General features: G+C 40.3%; 1 protein-coding gene across 4 annotated transcripts in view; it reads right to left on the bottom strand.

Moving 5' to 3' along the window:
• Positions 1–736: 736 nt before the first annotated feature.
• prpf3 (pre-mRNA processing factor 3) overlaps positions 737–23,837 on the bottom strand; it is a 32,578-nt gene continuing 9,477 nt past the window's right edge. For 2 of the 4 annotated variants that reach the window (XM_062965134.1, XM_062965135.1), the window contains 10 exons: positions 22,158–22,469; positions 21,100–21,266; positions 18,056–18,138; positions 13,638–13,781; positions 13,444–13,543; positions 8,946–9,059; positions 6,019–6,137; positions 5,824–5,907; positions 4,088–4,149; positions 737–1,423 (listed from right to left, as the gene is read on the bottom strand). In XM_062965134.1, the coding sequence (XP_062821204.1) occupies positions 1,277–1,423; positions 4,088–4,149; positions 5,824–5,907; positions 6,019–6,137; positions 8,946–9,059; positions 13,444–13,543; positions 13,638–13,781; positions 18,056–18,138; positions 21,100–21,266; positions 22,158–22,469 (1,332 nt within the window). In that variant the 3' untranslated portion in view covers positions 737–1,276. Of the gene's footprint in view, positions 1,424–4,087; positions 4,150–5,823; positions 5,908–6,018; positions 6,138–8,945; positions 9,060–13,443; positions 13,544–13,637; positions 13,782–18,055; positions 18,139–21,099; positions 21,267–22,157; positions 22,470–23,837 lie in introns of those variants that run through there. The other 2 variants (XM_016998365.2, XR_010001277.1) reach the window with 2 other exon arrangements.

Genomic DNA, 23,837 nt, shown 5'->3' on the forward strand with positions numbered 1-23,837 from the left:
ACCGAAAACTCAGAGATTTGTCAAGATGCTGGGATCTGTAGTCCAAAAAAGAAGTCCCCCCTTTAGTTGTTGACATTGCTATAGTATTCTTAATGGTTCTTGCTAAGTTCTCCGTCCCTTTGATTTACAGTAGAGTCTCACTTATCCAACATTCACTTATCCAACGCAATCTGCCTTTTAGTAGTCAATGTTTTTGTAGTCAATGTTTTCAATACATTGTGATATTTTGGTGCTAAATTCGTAAATACAGTAATTACTACACAACGTTACTGTATATTGAGCGGCTTTTTCTGTCAAATTTATTGTATAACATGATGTTTTGTTGCTTAATTTGTAAAATCATAACCTAATTTGATGTTTAATAGGCTTTTCCTTAATCCCTCCTTATTATTTAATACATTTATATCCCGCTCTTATCACCCCGAAGGGGACTCAGAGCGGCTTACAAATTAAATTTACATATAATGTTATATTATTAGCATAGCACAGTACTGTATATTGATTAGCTTTTTCTGTCAAATTTATTGTATAACATGTTTTGTTGCTTAATTTGTAAAATCATAACCTAATTTGATGTTTAATAGGCTTTTCCTTAATCTCTCCTTATTATCCAATAAATTCACTTATCCAATGTTCTGCCGGCCCGTTTATGTTGGATAATTGAGACTCTACTGTAATGCTAAGGAGAAAACAGATTGTTTTCCAACAGCTAGTTAAAAGAAAAGACAGCCACATGTTTTGCTTTTTCAAGTCTTGAAAGCAACCCCAAAGTTTATTATGTAATGATAGGATATGGGCTAAATCCCCAGTTCCTACTCTTTGCATTAAAAGATGATATTCCAAATAAGTCTCCTTCTCTCCTACCCCAGAGCATTTATTGTCCAACAAAGATACTGGAAAAGAAAAAAAAAAAGAGGGAGAAAGCAAATATAGGATCTGCATATCTTCAGAGGCAAATGGGTTTGGAAAGAGATGGCAAATCAATCCTGGTTGGCTGTTTCCCCTCCAAGTCGAATCCTTTTCAGAGGGAAGCTCAAAGGGCAAGATGCACAATCCTACCCCCCTCTCAGTCGAAGACTCCAAAAACAAAGCCCTACTTCCGATGCGTTTTTCTTTTTAAAAAATATTTCTTTTTTAATGAGGAACTCAAGAAGGAAGGGGGGGAAAGAGGAAGAACGCGGTGGGAAGAACTCTATGTCCCAAGTTTTGGCCGAGTTCTCGAGGCTCAAAAGCAAAGGAGCTGAAAGGGGAGATGTCGGTGTCAAGGGCCCCCTTTTTAGTCCGTGGATTCCAACACCGACTCGCTGAGCGCCAGGTCCCAGTAGTGCTCCGCCCCGTGTTTCTTAAAGTGCTCCCGTGCCATGTTTTCGGTGGGGCACTGCTTGAACTTCATCTCGCCAAAGCTGCGCTCCTTGGCTGTGCCCTGGGAAAAAAGGACACAGAGAAAGAATGGGGCGTTAAGGACAGGACTAGGAGGAATGGAGGATGCCACGTGTAGGCAGAAAAAAGAAATACACAAATACAGGATGGGGAGCCTTGGCTTGAGAGCAGTCCACGGGAAAGGGATGAAGGAGTCTTAGTGGTCCATGCGCACCGCATCCCAGTCCACATAACCAAGGATGCCCAACAAAAGCTGAACGTGAGCCAAGAGTGTCATGCGGCAGCTTAAAAAGCCAATGCAATTCTAGGCTGCATTAATAGGAATACAGAATTAGAGAAGTACCGTATATACGGTACGTCTGCGAGGAGTACCACTCAGAGAAGGCTGAGAGGAGACATGATGAGAGCCATGTCAATACGTGAAGCGAAGTCATAGGGAGGAGGAAGGGAGCTTGTTTTCTGCTGCCCTGCAGACTAGGATGCGGAACAATGGCTTCAAACTACAGGAAAGGAGATTCCACCTGAACATTAGGAGGAACTTCCTCACTGTGAGAAGGGCTGTTCGGCAGTGGAACTCTCTGTCCCGGACTGTGGTGGAGGCTCCTTCTTTGGAGGCTTTTAAGCAGAGGCTGGGTGGCCATCTGTCGGGGGTGCCTGCTTCTTAGCGGGGGGTTGGACTAGATGGCCCATGAGGTCTCTTCCAACTCTACTATTCTATGATTCTATGATTCTACTCGAGTATAAGCCGACCCGAATATAAGCCAAGGCACCTAATTTTACCACAAAAACTCTGGGAAATCATTGACTCCAGTATAAGCTGAGGGTGGTAAATTTCAGAAATAAAAATAGATACCAATAAAATTACATTAATTGAGGCATCAGTAGGTTAAATGTTTTTGAATATTTACATAAAGCTCAAATTTAAGATAAGACTGTCCCAACTCTGATCAAATCATTATTCTCATCTTCTTCAATGTAAATGTGCTTATGTATCCTTTTAATAATAATGGAGTAAAATAATACATGTCATAATAATAATAATTAATACAGGAAAATAATTCATGTAATAATAAATAGAATAAAATAATAAATGCAACAACAATAAGAAGATCAGAGTGAAATAATAAATGTAATAATAATAATAATAATAATAATAATAATAATAATAATAATAGAGTAAAATAATAAATGTAATAATACCAATAATAATAGAGAAAGATAATAAATGTACCATATATTCTCGAGTATAAGCTGACCCAAATATAAGCCAACCAGGACCCTCACCCAAGTATAAGCCGAGGGGGCTTTTTCAGTCTTAAAAAAAAGGGCTGAAAAACTAGGCTTATACTCGAGTATATACAGTAATTATCTCAATCTATTCATGGGGTTGCCATAAAACATGAAGAAGTCTTAGTGGAGCTGATCATGAGCCAGCAGTGTGATGCGGCAGCGAAAAAGGCCAATGCTAATAGCAATATTGATATGTGCTTTTCACCTTAGGAACAGACAGGCACCTGGGAAGGAATTCCACTGGAGCATTGCAGCACACCAAAATACCTGGGAGTCACTCTGGAGCCGTTCTCTGACTATATTCATTGAAAAACTAGAGCAAAATTTGCTGCAGGACAATGATCAAAAAATTGGAAACCAAGCCCTATGAGTAGGGGCTTATGGAGATGGAGATGTTTATCTTGGAGAAAAGGAGGCCGAGAGAAGGGGACACAGGTTATCAATGTCATTTCCTAATTGGTTCTATCATAGAAAAAAGGAAAAAGTTTATTAAACTGCAAACACTATGTTTTTGCAGGACATTGTCCTGCAGCACATGTTGCTCTAGTTTTTCAATGAATATCTCATCATAAGAGTCTCAACCAATTCAACATAGTTTGTGGCAACCATAAAAAGGAAGTGTCTGTAGTAAAACAACCCCTTTCAAAGTAAGTACGACACAATTAGACAGGAAATAACCCTTTTAAACCAGGAACAGAACATTTTTCAAATGTGTTACATTGTGTTATTGCATGAAAATTTTATCTTAAACATTAAAATAAAATTTAATATAGATGAACATATATGTCTATACTGTTCCCTGCATTTCTAATGTACAGTAGAGTATCACTTATCCAACTTCACTTATCCAACGTTCTGTATTATCTGCCTTTTAGTAGTCAATGTTTTTGTAGTCAATATTTTCAATACATTGTGATGTTTTGGTGCTAAATTCGTAAATACAGTCATTACTAATCAAATCAAATTTATTTAATGCTTAGACCATAGGTCTTTCGCATGCAAGACAAACAAACAAATACACAAAAGCCAGACCATCAAATACAATATAAAACATACAATTAAAACCCTATATAAATCATTAAAACATTAAAATGCTGCAAATATCAATATCAGGATATGCCCTTCAAATACTACATATTTCATGGATTAGCACCAGCATAATTAAAAACAAGATAAAACCAAGTAAGTACAGCATCATTAAAACCCAAGCAGGGAACACATTGGATATAAAAAACCACTATTAGTTAAAAGTATCCCCAGCACAGTCAACCGCGACATCGGAGATCAGTCATTACTACATAACATTACCGTGTATTGAACTGCTTTTTTCTATCAATTTGTTGTAAAACATGATGTTTTGTTGCTTAATTTGTAAAATCATAACATAATTTGATGTTTAATAGGCTTTTCAACTCACCTCCCAAACCAGGGAACATTTATTTGTCTTCTTTACTGCCTCCTCATCAGACTCCTCGTCATCTAAAGAAAGAATAAATTACAAGCATGAGATTGTGGAGTTTACAATTCATTATTTGTTTAACGTGTTAATTTTTATTTATTTATAATAAATAATTATACAAATCACACACAAAACATACATTAAATCAGTTAAGCATATATTTTATACATTTAATCTATGTGCACCCATATGACATTTATTCATCCTTAATATTAATATTTCTTATACTGACATCTTCCCCAAAATGCTATTATATGTCTGACATGCCTTTTTCTTTGATAAATATATATAGAATCACTAGCTGTGCCTGGCCACGCGTTGCTGTGGCGAAGTATGGTGGTATAGGAAATGAGGAATTTGTGGTAGTTAAGGTAAAGGGTAAAAGTTTTTCCCTGACATTAAGTCCAGTTGTGTCTGACTCTGGGGGTTGGGGCTCATCTCCATTTCTAAGCTGAAGAGCTGGCATTGTCCGTAGACACCTCCAAGGTCATGTGTGGGCGGAGCTTAGCCTTCTAACTGGCAGCAATTGGATAAAAACAAGTCTTCCTCTCCCTCTGATTAGGACTTTATTTTTCTTTTTGTTGTATCAACCTGGAGGCGTGGATGATGGGTTGTGTTATCAGATTTCGAGGTTGGGGAACCTTTAGTTTTGTTGTTTTGTCGGTCGCCGGGATTCCATCACTCTTTTGTATATATAGATAGCATCCTAGAGTTGAAAGAGACCTCATGGGCCATCCAGTCCAACCCTATTCTGCCAAGAAGCAGGAAAATTGCATTCTTTAACTCTTGTACTGTTTTTACAATGTTTATTATTTTATACAATGTTTTATTATTTTATTGTTATTTTATTATGTTATCGTGCATGTATTTTTATTTGATTATGACGCGTGTCTTTTATGTATATTATTTTATTTTATTGTAATGGCCTGGGCTTGGCCACATGTTAGTCGCCCCGAGTCCCTTTGGGGAGATGGAGGTGGGGTACAAAAATAAAGTAGTAGTAGTTGTTATCATTATTGTTGTTGTTATTATTATTATTATTTATTCAAAGCATCCAACAGATGGTCATCCAGCCTCCACTTTAAAACCTCCAAAGAAGGAGCCTCCAACACACTCCAGGGCAGAGAGTTCCACTGCTGAACAGCTCTCTCTCTCACAGTGAGGAAGTTCTTCCTTATGTTCAGGTGGAATCTCCTTTCCTATCGTTTGCAGCCGCTGTTTCGCGTCCTAGTCTCCAGGGCAGCAGAAAACAAGCTTGCTCCCTCCTCTCTATGATTTCTCCTCACACCTTGATCCATTGCCCTCATCATGTCTCCTCTCAGCCTTCTCTTCTGCAGGCTAAACATGCCCAGCTCTGTAAGCTGCTCCTCATAGGGATTCTTGTTCTCCAGACCCTTGATTATTTGAATCGCCCTCCTCTGGACACATTCCAGCTTGTCAACATCTCCCTTCAGTTGCAGTGCCTAGAATTGCTTCGAGTCCCAATTCTCCTTACAACATCCACTTGTATATTTAATACAATACTGCATCATATCATCTGCTAAGTATTCACTCCAGTTTTTTTTATTATTATTTCCTATTATTCTGTGCTCTTTCCCTCCAAGGCTTCCTAACCCTCCCACTTTTGCTCGCCCTTGCTTTTAAGAAAATGAAGAAAAGAAACAGATTTCAACAACAGCCCTTTGCATCCTTACCATCTCCTTTTGAAGCTGACGTCTGTTCGTCCCACTTGATTCGATGCAGCATGAGCCGTTTGAACTTCTTCTGTGCCTTAGGGCCTGAGAGAGAGAAAAATGGGGTGAGAAGAAGAAATGGACAGATTTGCTCCATCTGGACTATTTCAAGAGGATTTTAGCATCTCAGTGTGAGAGATAGTCCCGCCATCTCACCTCCTTCCACCACCACCACATTGACGTCTTTGTGCAAAACCACCACCCCGGTGAAGTACAGCTGGTTAGCGTTGGCTTCGATTTTGAACTTCTTGGCTGGGTTGCTGAGGTTTCGAACTCTGAGGTGAAGAGGAAGGCAGTGAGAAATGCATTACAACAGAGAGCAAACATTTGCAGAAAGAGGGCACTGAAGTCAGGGTTGTGGAGTCAGAATGACTTTTGAGAGTTGGCAGAAATGCACAGACTCCACCTCAAAACACAAATGTGTAACATGAAAGACCTACTTAATTGTATATTTGCTTTCATGGGAATTTATCAGAGTTGTTCAGAAATGTTAATCAGAGCCTATTTTTAAAAAGACAATTGAAGACCTTTCTCTTTTGACAGGTCTACCTAATCACAGCTAGTAATAACTATAATAATATTGCTACTAATAGCAATTATAAAATAATATTTGATATTATTACTATAAATGCTACTATTATTGTTGTTGTTGTATTTCATATTCTCCATCTAAGCAGCCTGATGATTCATGGGATGGTGGTGAAATGTTTTGTGTAACTTTATGCATGACTAGGGCCCATTCACTGTGTTTCTCCAGCAAAGATGAGGCCAAATCTCAATCACTGGGTTTTTGGACTAAAAGTGCACTATTATTATGTGGGGAAAGGACATATCAATGGTTCTTTTTCATTTAATTGGTGCAGAATATTGAGAGAATATAACCACCAGACAGAGAATGTAAAGTCCTTCCATAGATTAGACAACATATATTTGTAGTTACTAGCTGTGCCCAGCCATACGTTGCTGTGGCGAAGTCTGGTGGTATGGGAAATAAAGTATTGAGGAATTGGTGTAGTTAAAGGTAAAGGGTAAAGGTTTTCCTGTGACATTAAGTTCAGTCGTGTCTGAGTCTGGGGGGTTTGTGCTCATCTGCATTTGTAAGCCAAGGAGCTGGCGTTGTCCATAGACTCCTCCAAGGTCATGTGGCTGGCATGACTGCATGGAGCGCCGTTACCTTCCAGCTGGAGCAGTACCTATTCATGTATTCCCATTTGCATGTTTTCGAACTTCAGGGTTGGCAGAAGTTGGGGCTAACAGTGGGTGCTCTCTCCGCTCCCCCAATTCAAACCTGTGGCCTTTTGATGCAGAAGTTCAGCAGCTCAGAGTGGTGTTGTTTGAGATATTTTATGTGCTTGTACTGTCTGTGGCCCTCAGAAAACAGAGGATTTGCCAGAGTTTGGTGATGGGAATACTTTGTTGGGAGGTGTTAGGTGGTCCTGATTGTTTCTTGGATGGAATTCCTGTGTTTTTAGAGTGTTGCTCTTTATTTACTGTTCTGAGATGAGAGAGTGATGAGCACGGAATGGCCTTGCACCTTCAAAGGCTGGCTGGTTCCCTGTCTGAGGGGGGGGGGGAGAAATCCTTTGGTGGGAGGTGTTAGCCGGTCCTGATTGTTTCCTGGTTGGAATTCGTGTATTTTCAGAGTGTTGTTGTTTATTTGCTGTCCTGAGATGAGAGAGTGATGAGCACGGAATTGCCTTGGAGGTTCAAAGCCTGGCTGCTTTCCTGCCTGGGGGGGGGGGGGGTCCTTTGTTGGGATGTGTTAGGTGGCCCTGATTGTTTCCTGGATGGAATTCACGTGTTTTTAGAGTGTTGATCTTTATTTAATGTCCTGAGATGAGAGAGTGATGAGTATAGAAAGGCCTTGGAGCTTCAAAGGCTGGCTGCTTCCCTGCCTGAGGGGGGGGGGGGGAGAGGATCCTTTGTTGGGAAGTGTTAGGTGGCCTTGATTGTTTCCTGGATGGAATTCCTGTGTTCTTAGAGTGTTGATCTTTATTTACTGTCCTGAGATGAGAGAGTGATGAGTAAGTGCGCGCAGGAGCAGCCATAGGAGGGAGGGGTGTGGATTGTTGTTTGTGCGCACGCAGGCTGGCCTCTTGGGCATGCGCAGATGGAGCATTCCGGTTTTTGGGGTTTTTTTGGCCCCATGGAGGTTAGGGATGTGTAGTTTGTTTGTAAGAACGTAGAGACGTGGATGAGGGGTTGTGTTTTCAATTTTCTAGGTTAGGGGGCCTTTAGTTTTGTTGTTTTGCTCAGTGGAGCGATGCCATTCTCATTTTATATATATAGAAAGATTGTTTCTTTGATATTTAGGACATAGTAGTATTATACTAGAAAATGTATTTTTAATCTTTTGTTGTTGTTGATGTTGTGGAAGGCAATCATACTTGTACACGAGTAATAGCCTATGATGTTGATGTTGTCTTGTTTTTTGTATGTTTGTATACAGGTTTTGTTTTAATCTACTGTAGTAATAGGGTACATGTCTTGTGTTTACTGTATTTTAATCTTTCTTCTGTGTATTTTAATATATGCATTTCATAGAGATATGTTTGAATATGAGTATTTTACATATGTTTATTTTACATAATATTTTAGGATTACATATTTTAACTATATTGTTTTAATAATTATAATAGCTATAATAACTATTACTACTAATAATAGCAATTATAAATTAATAATTATTTTATATTATTGTTGTTGTTGTACTTCATATTCTGCATCTAAGCAGCCTGATGATTCACGGGATGGCGGTGAAATGTTTTGTGTAACCATTTCATTACAGGAATAATTATGTTATTCCTAGCAACAGGTTCGCTTTCTGGATCCACTGCGGATATGACAAAATGATCTTATTATATGATAGCAATGTGAACTCGCACTCTTCACATCACAGCCTTGCATTAATATGGAGTCAGACAATCCCTAATAGCTGGAAATGGCAGATCCAGAGAATCCACTGTGTTTTTTATTTATGAAGGTAGGAAAAAGAGAGAGGAGTTGGAGTCGTAGGTTTGGCGTCCTGATTCCACATCCCTTGTTAAGATGCCCCTGGCTTTGAGGAGGGGGGAGCCACTCACCTATACACTGCTATATGAACCCCCTGGGAAATATCTTCTTTAAGCTTTTTCACCTTTTTCGCTTTCCTCTGTTCCACCGTGAGCTTCCGGGCGGCATTTGCTTCTTCGTGAGCTCTAAGGGAGACAAGCAACACGCATGTAAGGAACTGCAGGCTTTCTTTGCATTTGCCTTTAGTGCTTTTCATTCCTGGAACACACAATTCTACTTTGCAAGGGCTTTTCGAGGAATTAATTTGGGCCTCCAAAAAGGTTCCTGGTGTGGAGGTCACATAACTTTCCAACCTGTTGAACCATCAGTTCGTGCAAGCCTTAGGGATTCATTGGAAGGCAAAGAATGCTACCGTGTTTCCCCGAAAATAAGACCTCCCCAAAGAATAAGACCTAGCAGGGTTTTGGGGGGATTGCCAAATATAAGGCCTCCCCTGAAAGTAAGACCTAGCAACTAAGGCTGCAGCAGAGTTCCATTGGGAAGCATGGCTGCAGGGCTAAAGCAGCACTCATTCATACACCAGAGGGAGGGAGGGAGGGAAAGTGCTTGCTGGCCTTGCCTGTCCCCCAGCCTCCGTGGCTGCTGCTGCGCTGCCGTTTCTTCCTCCGGAGACAAGGCCATGCTTCCTGGCCATGCTTGCTTTGCCCCCAAGGCTTCTGATTGGCTCCTGGAGCCAGGGCAAGGGAAGGAGGGAGGGAAGGAAGAGGGCTTTCCACTCGTACTGCTCTTTCAGTTTCTTAAAGGTACAGGACGCATTGGGATTCTCCTCTCATCCTTATTCCTATCCTATGCCCTGAAACATTATTTTATACTATTATTCTATTGCCATATTATTATCATCATATTCTGTTACTATTATTATATCCCATTATTATATTATCCTATTAATATATTTTATATCATTATATTATATTTTTCTATTATTATTATTATATCATTATATTATTATTCTATTATTATTCTATTATATTTTCATATTATTATTCTGTTATTATTATATTCCATTTTATATTATCCTATTAATATATTTTATATCATTATATTCTATACTATTATTCAATTATATTATCATATTATTATTTTATCATTATTAGCATATTCTTTTATTATTATTATATTCCATTTTATATTATCCTATTAATATATTTTATATCATTCTATTCCATTCTATTATTCTATTATATTATCCTATTATTATATTATCTAATTAATGTATTGTATATCATTATATTATTATTATTATATTATCATATTATTATTATAGTATATTATATTATTCATCATTCATGACTACATTGAAACTAGAATAGAGAGAAATCAGCGTGGAAACCTTGTGAAACCTAAACTGCAAGAGGTACCATAGATTGTTGCACATGTAAATAATGGTAGTAACAAGAAATTCTTGATAGGATTCACAGTTTGTCTGGTTATGCTGGTTTGTGATGACAACTACTTTACAGTATATAATAAATGTTCATTTTGTTGTTCAACAATAAATGTGAGCTCTTCTTCATGGAAAAATAAGACATCCCCTGAAAATAAGACCTAGTGCATCTTTGGGAGCAAAAATTAATATAAGACCCTGTCTTATTTTCGGGGAAACAGGGTAGGAGATGCACTCCAACCACATCTGGAAGGCCTTGGAAATCTGGCCCAAAAGGGAAACTGGGTCTAACCGTTTATTTCTCACACTGTTCAACTTTAAATCCATTTTAATCTTTGCATATATTCAGGTTTTAGTTGCTTTGTATCGGTTTTATTGTAAATCTGCTTTTGAGTTTCTTATAGAGTGAAAAGGTGGGATGATAATAATAATAATGTGCAAGGAAACTGACGAAACCATTGATCATATCCTCAGCTGCTGTAAGAAAATCGCACAGACAGACTACAAACAGGCACAACTCTGTGGCCCAAATGATTCATTGGAACTTATGCCTCAAGTACCACCTCCCAGCAGTAAAGAACTGGTGGGATCACAAACCTGCAAAAGTATTGGAAAATGAGCACGCAAAGATACTGTGGGACTTCCGAATCCAGACTGACAAAGTTCTGGAACACAACACACCAGACATCACAGTTGTGGAAAAGAAAAAGGTTTGGATCATCGATGTTGCCATCCCAAGTGACAGTCGTATTGATGAAAAACAGCAGGAAAAACTCAGCCGCTATCAGGACCTCAAGATTGAACTTCAAAGACTCTGGCAGAAACCAGTGCAGGTGGTCCCGGTGGTGATGGGCACAGTGGGTGCCGTGCCAAAAGATCTCAGCCAGCATTTGGAAACAATAGACATTGACAAAATCACGATATGCAACTGCAAAAGGCCACTCTGCTGGGATCTGCGCTCATCATCCGAAAATTCATCACACAGTTCTAAACACTTGGGAAGTGTTCGACTTGTGATTTTGTGATACGAAATCCAGCATATCTTTCTTGTTTGCTGTGTCATACAAAATAATAATACTAATAATAATAATAATAATAATAATAATAATAATAATACTGATGATGATGATCATCATCATCACCACCACCACCTTGGCCAAATATGGTTGCAACCAATACTACAGGAAAGACCCTGAAAAACAGCAAGAAAGGACTGCATTCTCTGGTTGGCTGGATGGCCATCTGTCAGGAATGATTTAGTCAGGTTTTCCCACAAGGCACACTCTGTGATTCTCTGACTCCATGATCCTGTCTGAATTCTCCTGGCCAATTCTTGATATGGAAATGCAAGGATTATTGCAAGATGTTTCCATGCTTGCTTTCAGAACTCCATCTATACACATAATAAAAGTGAAAATCTGTATGTGTGTATGTGGCTGAGATGCCCGCTTACACAGACAGGCTCCCACTTCCACAAGCAGCTATAGCCCCCACCTATGTGGAGACACGAATGGCCCTCCTCCAATGACATTGCAGGTTATAGCGAGCGCCGTGAACATGTCCAAGAGCCCTGCCTTTGTCCTCCACAAACACCATCCTGCCCACCAGCCAAATGAAGACTTTCATTTGGGAACCACTTCATCCTAGATTTGACGTGTTTCCTCCACCACAGGCAAGGATCCCAGGGTTCCTCTTTCTCTCCATTGGTGTGGAACTGCCTCTCCCATAACCCTTTCCTACCCTTTCCTATGGCAGACAGCTAACAGAGGAAATAACCAGCAACTGAACATACTGGACAGCGTTGGGGGACCTACTCAACACAATGGAAGCTGTAGTTCACCCTGTATCAAGACACAGCACTGTGACCCCCACCAACAATGCACCTGGACCACATTTGGGCATAGAACCCCAATGACCAACAGAACATACTGGAGGGATTTGGGGGGAATTGGCTTTGACATTTCGGAGTTGTAGGTACTGGGATTTAAAGTTCGCCTGCAATCAAAGAGCACTCTGATCCCCACCAGCAATAGACCTGAACCTAACTTGGCACACAGAACCCTTACGACCCTGTTTCCCTGAAAATAAGACACCCCCAGAAAATAAGACTTAGTAGAGGTTTTGCTGAATTGCTAAATATAAGGCCTCCTCTGAAAGTAAGACCTAGTAAAGCTTTTGTTTGGAAGCATGCAGGATTGGTAAATGTACATACCATAGATTGTTGTACGTGGAAATAAAGGTAGTAACAAGAAATAATAATATAATAATAACATTATTCTTGTATACCCAGAAGGGACTCAGGGCAGCTTACACAGGGACAAGCCCAACAACAACATACATTTACATACAAACAGAAACTTAAAACAGAAATTTAAAAACAGTATAGCAATAAAATATAATACAGAAATTCTTGAAAGTATTCACAGTTTGGTTATGCTGGTTTGTGATGACAACTATTGTACAGTAGATAATAAATTTTCATTTTTTAAAAATTCAACCATAAATGTGAATTCTTCTTTGTGGAAAATAAGACATCCCCTGAAAATAAGACCTAGTGCATCTTTGGGAGCAAAAATTAATATAAGACACTTTCTTATTTTCGGGGAAACAGGGTACCAACAAAAAATACTGGAGGGCTTTGGAGGGAATTCATTTGATTTATAGGAGTTGTAGTTTGCCTACATCTGGAGACACCGTGACCACCACTGACAATAGACCGGGACCAAACTTGGCACCAGAACCCCCATGACCAAATGAACCTACTGGAGGGGTTTGAGGGGACTGACACACCATGGTGGGAGCTGTAGTTCACCCTGCAGCCAGAGATCCCAAGGCCCCATCGATGATTCATCTAGAGAGCAAACTTGCTCAACATGACAAACTTTAACTACTGATGGAGTTTCAGGGAGTTAACTTGGCATGATGCGAGTTGTATTTCACCCACAACCTTATGCATTTTGTAAAATAAAAAAAATGACTTTTTTAAATAACCCGGGCAACGCCGGGTACCCAAGCTAGCAGAGAATGAAACGTGATATGAGAGGTGTTTTTACAAATAAATAGTGGACCAAGAAGTGGATGATTGGGGAGTGACTACAGTATACAATTATGACGTTTGCCCTTACTTTTGCCTCTTTGCCATCTGCGCTCGAACGTGGGCCTCGACTTTGGTTGGGTCCTGAACAGCCTCCGTCCCCAGAACTCGCATCAGGTTTGAGATTCGTACTGCAGAGGGAGAAAAAGGACAATTTCCATTGCAACATCCACTGCATCCAAGACCTTCCTGGCTCCCAGGATGTTTTGGGGGTTGTTTTTTAACCTTTTGGTTCTGGAGGCGGCATGAGGCCCAGCCTCACTTTCTCCTGCAACTCCTTCTGGGCTTCCCGGCGGGTCTGGCGCCGCAGCTTCTTCTGCTCCTTTTTGGTGAGATAGACCCCCAGGGTCACCGGTGTGTCGCTGTCCACTGGAAGGCAGGGAAGAGGAAAAGGCAGGAACTCATGAATCATAGAATCTTAGACCTGGAAGAGACCCCCAAGGCCATCTAGCCCAACCCCTTTCTGGGTTCAAATGACAGGGAAGGTGTTGGAAATAGCAATCTTCTCCACTAGCCTCCACTAGTTATACCCTGTTTCCCTGAAAATAAGACAGTGTCTTATATTAATTTTTGCTCCCAAAGATGTGCTAGGTCTTATTTTCAGGGGATGTCTTATTTTTCCACAAAGAAAAATTCACATTTATGGTTGAATTTTTAAAAATGAAAATTTATTATCTACTGTACAGTAGTTGTCATCGCAAAACAGCAGAACCAAACTGAATCCTTTCAAGAATTTCTATATTATATTTTATTGCTATACTGTTTTAAAATTACTGTTTTAAATTTCTGTTTGTATGTGAATTTATGTTGTTGTTGGGCTTATCCCTGTGTAAGCTGCCCTGAGTCCCTTCTGGGAGATGGAGGTGGGATACAAGAATAAAGTTATTATATTATTATTATTATTATTTCTTATTACTACCTTTATTTCCATGTACAACAATCTATGGTATGTACATTTACCGATCCTGCATGCTTCCAAACAAAAACTTTACTAGGTCTTACTTTTGAGGGAGGCCTTATATTTAGCAATTCAGCAAAACCTCTACTAGGTCTTATTTTCTGGGGATGTCTTATTTTCAGGGAATCAGGGTATGTTGTGTATATAGTTCAGATTGCTTGCTGTATTGTGTATGTCTGTATTGGTATGCAAGTTTATTTTAACTCTTTGTTGTGGGAGGGACTACAGACCATGTGATCAGAACTGGGCTTGTTCAGGACTCAGATTCCATTTCAGAATAGTTCAGTTTAGACTTCAGTTAGAACGGTATGCTTCAGACTTCAATGCAGGAACAGTGTGCTGTACAGAAGCCATCAGACTCCACTGGACTATGGACTGTTAATTCTGAGAATGATTCCTTGTGTTACCTACATACAGAAATTACTTCAAATATATTCAAATGCTGATGTTATATTTTTATTGATGCGACATTGTTTTATTGTCAATCATTGTTTCATTCTTTTATTGCTGCTATTGTATTGTTGTCGGGCATGGCCCCATGTAAGCCGCTCCAAGTCCCTCCGGGGAGATGGGGCGGGATATAAAAACAAAGTTGTTGTTGTTGTTGTTGTTGTTGTTGTTATTATTATTATTATTATTATTATTATTATTATTATTATTATTATATTTGTAACTGGATTGATAAGCAAAGTACTAGTATTTTGAATACATGAAGTTTGTGAGTAAACCAACTACAGTATGTTACTTTTAAAGAAATCTGCCTATTTTTGTCTCTTGGGAGCATGATTTAAAGGCAAATATATTGAAAAGGAGAGTAGATGTTTCTGGGCAACTAAAAAGAACACTTCTGAAACCTTGCTGAAGATATATATGTTTGTGCATTGGCATATCTTCATCCCTAACAGTTCAAAGACATACCTAGGTACATCAGTTTAACAGCTAAGAAGCCTAGTTGCCTTCCATGAATGCTGGTGAATGCCATTTCCCCCAAAAAGTTATGACTCTAACAGGTCATGTTTTTACCAAGAGGTTATGGCATCATTTTTCAAAAGGTTATGACTTCTAATAAGGTCATGACTTTCCAAAGATTATAAAATCTCCAAAAGGTTATGGAGATTTCCATTTTTTTTTAAAAAAGTGTTTCTCCCTGAACATTAGAAGAACTTCCTGACTGTAGGAAGAACTGTTTACCAGTGAATCTCACTGCCCTCAGGGTCTGGTTGAGGTTTTTAAATAGGCTGGAATCTGTTGGGAGTGCTTGGGTTGTGCTTTTCCTCCCTGGCAGAAATGAGTTGGACTGGATGGCCCCTGGGGTCCCTTCTAACTCTCAAGACATGGCTCCCTTATACCAACACCTTTAATGTTCTCTCACACTGGGAGTCAAGGAAGGATGACGCTTTCTCCCACTTTGCAAAAACACAACTTTTTCCAAGCCTCAGAGCCTTTCTCTTTGCTACTTCTGCTGCATCCTGCACATTGAAAGACTGAGGGTAGGGCAGGGGTCCCCAAACTAAGGCCCGGGGGCCGGATGCGGCCCTCCAAGGTCATTTACCTGGCCCCCGCCCTCATTTATAATATAAGATTTTTATATCAGTTTTAATAATATAATATATTGTATATACATATGATATTGATAATAATATTATCATTTTATACAATATAATATTAATAATAATATCATATAATAATATTAATTATTATATTAATAATAATAAAGCACTGAGCTGGAGACCGAAAGGTGCCAGGTTCAAAACCCGGGAGCGGCGGGAGCACCCGCTGTTAGCTCCAGCTCCTGCCAACCTAGCAGTTCGAAAACATGCAAATGTGAGTAGATCAATAGGTACCGCTCCGGCGGGAAGGTAACGGCGCTCCATACAGTCATGCCAGTGGCCACATGACCTTGTAGGTGTCTACGGACAACTCCGGCTCTTCGGCTTAGAAATGGAGATGAGCCCCAACCCACAGAGTCAGACGACTGGATTTAACGTCAGGGGTAACCTTTACCTTTTTAATATTAATTATATGTTATATATTACATATAATATTACAGTAGAGTGGTATAGTTCAATATAGTAATATATCATGCTAATATTGTGCTATGCTAATAATATAATATATTGTATGTACATACAGCTGCTCTGAGTTCCCTTCAGGGTGAGAAGGGTAGGATATAAATGTAGTAAATAAATGTAGTAAATGAATAAATAAATAATTTTGGACTTAGGCTCGCCCAAAGTCTGAAATGACTTGAAGACACACAACAACAACAATCCTAATTAACCTATCTCATTAGCCAGAAGCAGGCCCACATTTCCTATTGAAATCCTGATAGGTTTATTATGTTGGTTAAAATTATTTTCATTTTTAAATATTGTATTGGTCTTTCATTGTTGTTATTGTTGTTTTGCACTACAAATAAGACATGTGCAGTGTGCATAGGAATTTTTTGGGTTTTTTTTCTTCAAATGATAATTTGGCCTCTCAACAGTCTGAAGGACAGTGGACCGGCCCTCTGCTTTAAAAGTTTGAGGACCCCTGGGGTAGGGACTGGTATTATGCAGCCCCCAGATGTTGTTGGGTTGCCATAGCAAAGTGATGTTACTGTTGTGACTCAACTGGAGCCTCAGAGTGACTCTGATGGGGATTATGGGATTCAGGTTCAAGATGACTCTGATGGGAATTATGGGATTCAGGTTCAGAGTGTTCCTGCTGTGGAAGATGAGGAACAGGGAGGCTTTCCCACGGCAGGGAATGGTGTTGATGATACTGAAGCTGGCCAGGTGCAAATTGACTCAGGAAGGGAGGACAGCTCCCAGTCTGATAGCATGCAGACAGATACTAATGCTAACGAGCTGTCTGGCCTTGACAAAACGGAATCTTTAGATCAAGCTGGCCGTTTGGAATTCAGGGTTCGCAGAAGTGTTAGAATAGCAAACAAGAGAGAAGCCAGAGGCCAAAGAAATGCATTCATGCTGTGCAAAGGGTATTGAAAGAGTGTGCTGAGAGGGAAATATTTGTCAAAGCAACTTCTCATTTGAGTCAAGAAGCAAGCTCTTGCTTTCCTGGATTATTTTACAGCCTTTGTGTGTTCATGTTCATGGGACTTTGTCATGCATTGATGGGACCTTGTTTTATGCCCCATGTCTTATTGGATTATTCTTTATAGCCTTGTTTTGCAATAATATTTTGGAACTTTACTTTTGCTTTTTAAGAAATATTTATTTCCTATTTCCTAATAAACTACAAAAGACTTCAACCTGTTTGCAGCCTGGTGTATTTAGCAAGGTGAAGCTAACCTGAGGTGCAACAGTTACGGGATAGTATCATAAAATCCTAGAGTTGGAAGAGACCCTGAAAACCAGCCAGTCCAACCCCCTCCTGCCAGGCAGGAAAAACACAACCAAAGGACCCCTGACAGATGGCCTCCAGAGAAGGAGCTTCCACCAGACTCCGTGGCAGTGTGTTCCACTGCTGAATGGCTCTTATGGTCAGGAATTCCTTCCTAACGTTGCACCCCAATATGATGCCCAACCTTATCCTAGGCCTTATTTTTTGCCCTCTGAACCAACCCCAACGCCAGCCACTCACTTTCCTTGACTGATTGATACACTTGTCCTTTGCCACTGTTTCGGTATCGATCGTGCCCACTGTTTGCCATGCAGTCCATCACAGGACCAGTTCTTACCTGGCGGATTTAACTGAGCCGGATGCTCCACCAGGTTCGTGATGCCATGGTAGTCCTCTCTTTGAAGGACATCAGCCATTTTTCTAAAACATTTTTTAAAAAAGGATGAGAAATTTGTGAGGACCTCAGTGGATGCTTCCCTTCTTCCTTCCCAATCCTGCTGACTGTATCTTCTCCCACTTTCAGGTGTCTCCTGACACAGCAGACAAAATGCTCCTATTGTTATATTATGGTATGTAAATATTTTATATAGTCTTTCAGCATCAAACACAGCCTTCTCAAACAAGCCAATTACTGCATTTTATTACTCTTTTAGCCATTTGGGGGGGAACTCTTTTGAGGAAGGAGGGAAAGTATGAACATCAGAAACCTCCATTTCAGGTTTTTTAAACTGCCTTAAGGCCTCGGAGGTAGAAGGAAGGAAGGGAGAGGGAATCAACCCCAAATGGCTCTGTGACTATTATGCGAGGAATAGAAAAACCCCAATTCTGCCGCCCATAAAAATGAGGATGTTACTATTACATGGAGGTGATTATTATGCAATGAAGCACTGGGCAAATATTCTATACACATAATAAAAGTGAAAATATGTATTTGTGTATGTGGCTGGGGTGCCCACTTCCACAGACGGGCTCCTGCTTCCACAAATACAGTAGAGTCTCACTTATCCAAGCTTCGCTTATCCAAGCTTCTGGATTATCCAAGCCATTTTTGTAGTCAATGTTTTCAAAATATCATGATATTTTGGTGCTAAATTCGTAAATACAGTAATTACAACATAACATTACTGCGTATTGAACTACTTTTTCTGTCAAATTTGTTGTATAACATGTTTAGGTGCTTCCTTAATCCCTCCTTATTATCCAAGATATTCACTTATCTAAGCTTCTGCCAGCCCGTTTAGCTTGGAAAAGTGAGACTCTACTGTACCTATAACCCATAGTGCTGAGAAACCACCAAAAGCACTTCCTTCAATGACATTTCAGGTTATAGTGAGCACCATGAACATGTAGCCCAAACCCTGCCAATGCCCCGAACACTACGGCCCACCATCCAACGAATGCTTTAATTCAGGGACAATTTCATCCTAGGTTTTACATGTTTCCTCCACTGCAAACATCCCAGTGTTTCTCACTCTCTCCATTAGTGTGGAATTTGCATGATCCCGCCCACTGCCTCTCCCTTAACCCTTTCCTATCCTTTTCAGCTCTGTCTGCATAACAAACAGAGCAGAATTGAGCAGCAAGTAAACATACTGGAGGAGTTTGGGGGTTTGACTCCACAGGATGGAAGTTGTAGTTCACCCTGCATCAAGTCAGAGCATTGTGACTCCCCACTAACGATGGACCTGGACAACATTTGGCACACAGAACCCCATGACCAAAGAAAAATGCTGGAGAGATTTGAGGGGAATTCACCTTGATTTATAGCCATTGTAGGTACTGGAATTTATAGTTCACTTCCAATGAAAGAGCACTCTGGACCCCACCAACTACGGCCCTGAACCTAACTTGGCACACAGAACCCACCTGAACAACAAAAAATGCAGAAGGGCTTTGGGGGAAATTCACCTTGATTTATAGGAATTATAGTTCACCTACATCCAGCGAGCACCAACAATGGATCTCCACCAAATTTGGCCTGCATACACAATATGCCCAAATTTGAATAGTGGTGGATTTGGGGTGGAACTGGCCTTGAAATTTGTTAGTTGTAGGTCCTTAACTTGGCAGACAGAACCCACATGACCATACTTTAGGGATCTGAGGGGACTGACCCACTACGGTGGGAGTTGCAGCTGGAAAGCATACTGAACCCCACCAATGATGCATCTAAAGCACATTTGCCCAACACGACAAACTTTAAGTATTGATAAAATTTCAGGGAGTTAACCCGGCATGATGTGAGTTATATTTCACCCACAACCTTATGCATTTTGGAAAATAAATTACTTTTTCTAATAACACTGGGTACCCAAGCTAGTAAAATATAAAAGGCACATTCAGGACCCACCTGTCTACAGGGTCTAGCGATTCATACTTCAACCTTCGGGTGTCCCTGATATATTTTTTGATCAGGGATCCCCAAACTAAGGCCCGTGGGCCGGATGCGGCCCTTCAAGGTCATTTACCTGGCCTCTGTCCTAAACTTTAAACTTAGGATTGACCTAAGTCTACCTGGTCTTTGGAGGTCTCTTTGCTTAGCTATGGCCTTATGAGACCATCTAGATGGCTTTTGGAGGTCACTTTCCTTACCTATGGTCCTATGAGACCATCTAGATGGCCTTTGCGGGTCCCTTTCCTTATGTATGGTTTTATAAGATTGTCTAGATGGCCTTTGAGGGTCCCTTTCCTTACCGATGGTCTTATGAAACAATCTAGATGGCCTTTGGGTGCCCCTTTCCTTACCTATGGTCTTATGAAACCATCTAGACCGTCTTTGAGGGTTCCTTTCCTTACCTATGGTCTTTTGATGACCTGATGAGATCATCTAGATGGTCTTTGAGGGTCCCTTTCCTTATCCATGTTCTTCTGATGGCCTAATGAGATCATCTAGATGGCCTTTGAGGGTCCCTTTCCTTACCGATGATCTTATGAGACCATCTAGATGGTCTTTGGAAGTCTCTTTTCTTATCTATGGTCTTGTGAGATTGTCTAGATCAAGGGTCACCAAACTAAGGCCCATGGTCTGGATGTGGCCCTCCAAGGTCATTGACCTGGCTTCTGTCCTAAACTTTAGACTTAGGGTTGACCTAAGTCTGAAATGACTTGAAGGCACACAGCAACAACAATCCTAAGTTTGGACTATTTCATCGTAGTCCGGCCACCCAACAGTCTGAGGGACTGTGAACTGGCCCTCCACTTAAAAGGTTTGAGGACCCCCTATTTTTGATTCTATACCTTGAAACAGGAAACTGTCTCAAGTTCCATGAAGAGCAGTACTCAAAGGTAGTGAAACCACAATCAAGCCCACAATAGCAACATCTCGGGTGTTTACACATTTTCTCCCCTGGAAACGCATAGCACAAAGGCCGAGGAACTTACACATCGATGCCGTTGGGGATGATGTAGGAATCCCACCATTCCACCTCAGGAGTGTCTCCTTCCTTCAGCTCCTTTTTGGGCGTGATCAGGGCCAGTTTGGTCGAGGTGTGGATCCCAGTCTTCTTGGCGGCTTGGGAAATCTCAGCCTGGAGTTTCTCCAGCTGGGCCTAATGGGAACAGAAGCCTTTTTAAAGGGATGCAAACGAGGAGGATAAAAATGCATTGTTTTTAATTACCGTATATATTCAGGTATAAGCCGACCCGAATATAAGCCAAGGCACCTAATGTTACCACAAAAAAACTGGGAAAACATTGACTCCAGTTTAAACCGAGAGCGGTAAATTTCAAAAATAAAAATAGATACCAATAAAATTACATTAATTGAGGCATCAGTAGGTTAAATGTTTTTGAACATTTACATAAAACTGCAATTTAAGATAAGACTGTCCAACTCTGATCAAATCATTATTCTCATCTTCTTCAATGTAAATGTGCTTATGTATCCTTTTAATAATAATAGAGTAAAATAATGCATGTAATAATAATAATAATATCAGAGTGAAATAATAAATGTATTATTAATAATAAAATAGAGTAAAATAAATGTAATAGTAGCAACAATAATAGAGAAAAATAATAGATGTAATAATACCAATAATAATAGAGAGAAATAATAAATGTACCATATATTCTCGAGTATAAGCTGAACCAAATATAAGCCAACCAGGACCCTCACCCAAATATAAGCCGAGTATAATACTCGGCTTATACGCGAGTATATACAGTACTTCTTTTACTTGAATAAATATTTTTGAACCAAAGTTCTGAGTCTGCCATCCTGAGCCACTCTAAGGAATAGAAGCTTATCCCTTCGCACCACACGTATGTTTCTGCTGGTGATGGAGTTTACTGCTGGTCCTCTGCTACATTTTGGTGGAATTGTCCCAATTTAGGATTATTTTTGCGCCAAACAGCTCAGATTCCCCAACAATCCGGAAGCCAGCCTTCCACCCCTTCCAATCATTCCTTTTTTGTGATAAGAGAGGTTTCTTCCTTACCTTGGTTCGCAACCTCTGTGCAATTTTTTCAAATTTGCCTTTGTCGTGGAACTTGAAGGTCCGCTTTGGCCGCTGAGCCGGGGTGATGGAGACGCGGGAGTCGAAGTAGGTGTTGGACTCCATGTCCTCGGAGGGCTTCTCCTTGAGCTGCTGCTTGAACTGCTCCCGCTTGACGGCCCGGATGTTGGCCTTGAGAGTAGGCATGCGGTGCGTCAGCTCGATCTCCTTGCCGCTGGCGTCGACGGTGCGCCCTTGCTCATCCAAGATGAGCGGCGTCGGCTTGGTCTGGTCCTTCAGCTCCACTTTCCTGGGCCAAGACGTCCCCAAAAACACAAATGTCTGGTCACAACGCAGCTCTCGTGATGCTAGGACTGCTGGGTCTCCCTGAAATATAGTCTACTCTCCCTGGAATATTGCCTAGGACAGTGGTTCCCAAACTGTGTTCCGCGGAGGCCTAGGGCCTCACAAAACCATCATAAGGCTTCCATGAAAAATTAAAAGTAAAATTTAAGATGGATTTTAGAATAAAGCCACATGAAACTAACTCTATGATTAACAGTCTCCGTGACTGCTATTTTGTGTTACAATTACTGCTGTGAGGTATGGAGCTACTGGCTTCACATTTCAGCATTTTATTTGCCATCGGAATGAGAAGGATTCACACGCAGTCAATTTTTCATATTGATTCCGTTTCTTTTTGGAATTTTTTAACCCCTGTACAGTTTTTGAGACGTAAGACAATTGGGATACTGGGATTTTATTCATAAAAAATCAAGAGTTAAAACGTTGAGGAAGTTGGAAAACATATTTCAATTAGAGTACCGTATATACTCAAGTATAAGCTAAGTTTTCAGCCCTTTTTAGGGCTGAAAAAGCCCCCCTTGACTTATACTCAAGTGAAGGCCTGGTCAGCTTATACTCAAATATATATGGTACATTCATTATTTTTCTCTATTATTATTACATTTATTATTTTACTCTATTATTATTGTTACTATTACATTTATTATTTTACTCTATTATTATTACATTTATTATTTTACTCTAGTCTTATTGTTATTATTACATTTATTTTACTCTATTATTACTGTTATTATTACATTTATTATTTTACTTTAAAAAAAAACCAGAAATACTGTATATTACAGCTTTAGGAAACAATATCCCCTAATGGCCCAGCATGTTAAAGCACTGAGCTGCTGAACTTGCGGACCGAAAGGACGCAGATTCGCATTGTTAGCCCAAGCTTCTACCAACACAGAAGTTAGAAAACATGCAAATGTGAGTAGATCAATAGGTACTGCTCCAGCACTCCATGCAGTCATGCCAGCGGCCACATGACCTTGGAGGTGTCTACGGACAACGCCGGCTCTTCGGCTTAGAAATGGAGATGAGCACCAACCCCCAGAGTCAGACATGACTGGACTTAATGTCAGGGGAAGAACTTTACCCTTTACCTTAACTACCACCAATTCCTCAATACTTTATTTCCCATACCACCATATTTTGCCACAGCAATGCGTGGTCGGGCACAGCCAGTAAATAAATAAAAATGGAAGGAAGGAGAAGCCGAAGGGAGAGAAAAGGAGCCTCATAAGGCATGTGCGTGTTTGAGAGGCGAGGAGGGGCTATTTGCCAGTGAGGTTGTAAACGACACAAATATAGCGTCCCTACTTTGTG

This window comes from Anolis carolinensis, unplaced genomic scaffold (genome assembly GCF_035594765.1).
Source record: "Anolis carolinensis isolate JA03-04 unplaced genomic scaffold, rAnoCar3.1.pri scaffold_14, whole genome shotgun sequence".
Taxonomy (NCBI): domain Eukaryota; kingdom Metazoa; phylum Chordata; class Lepidosauria; order Squamata; family Dactyloidae; genus Anolis; species Anolis carolinensis.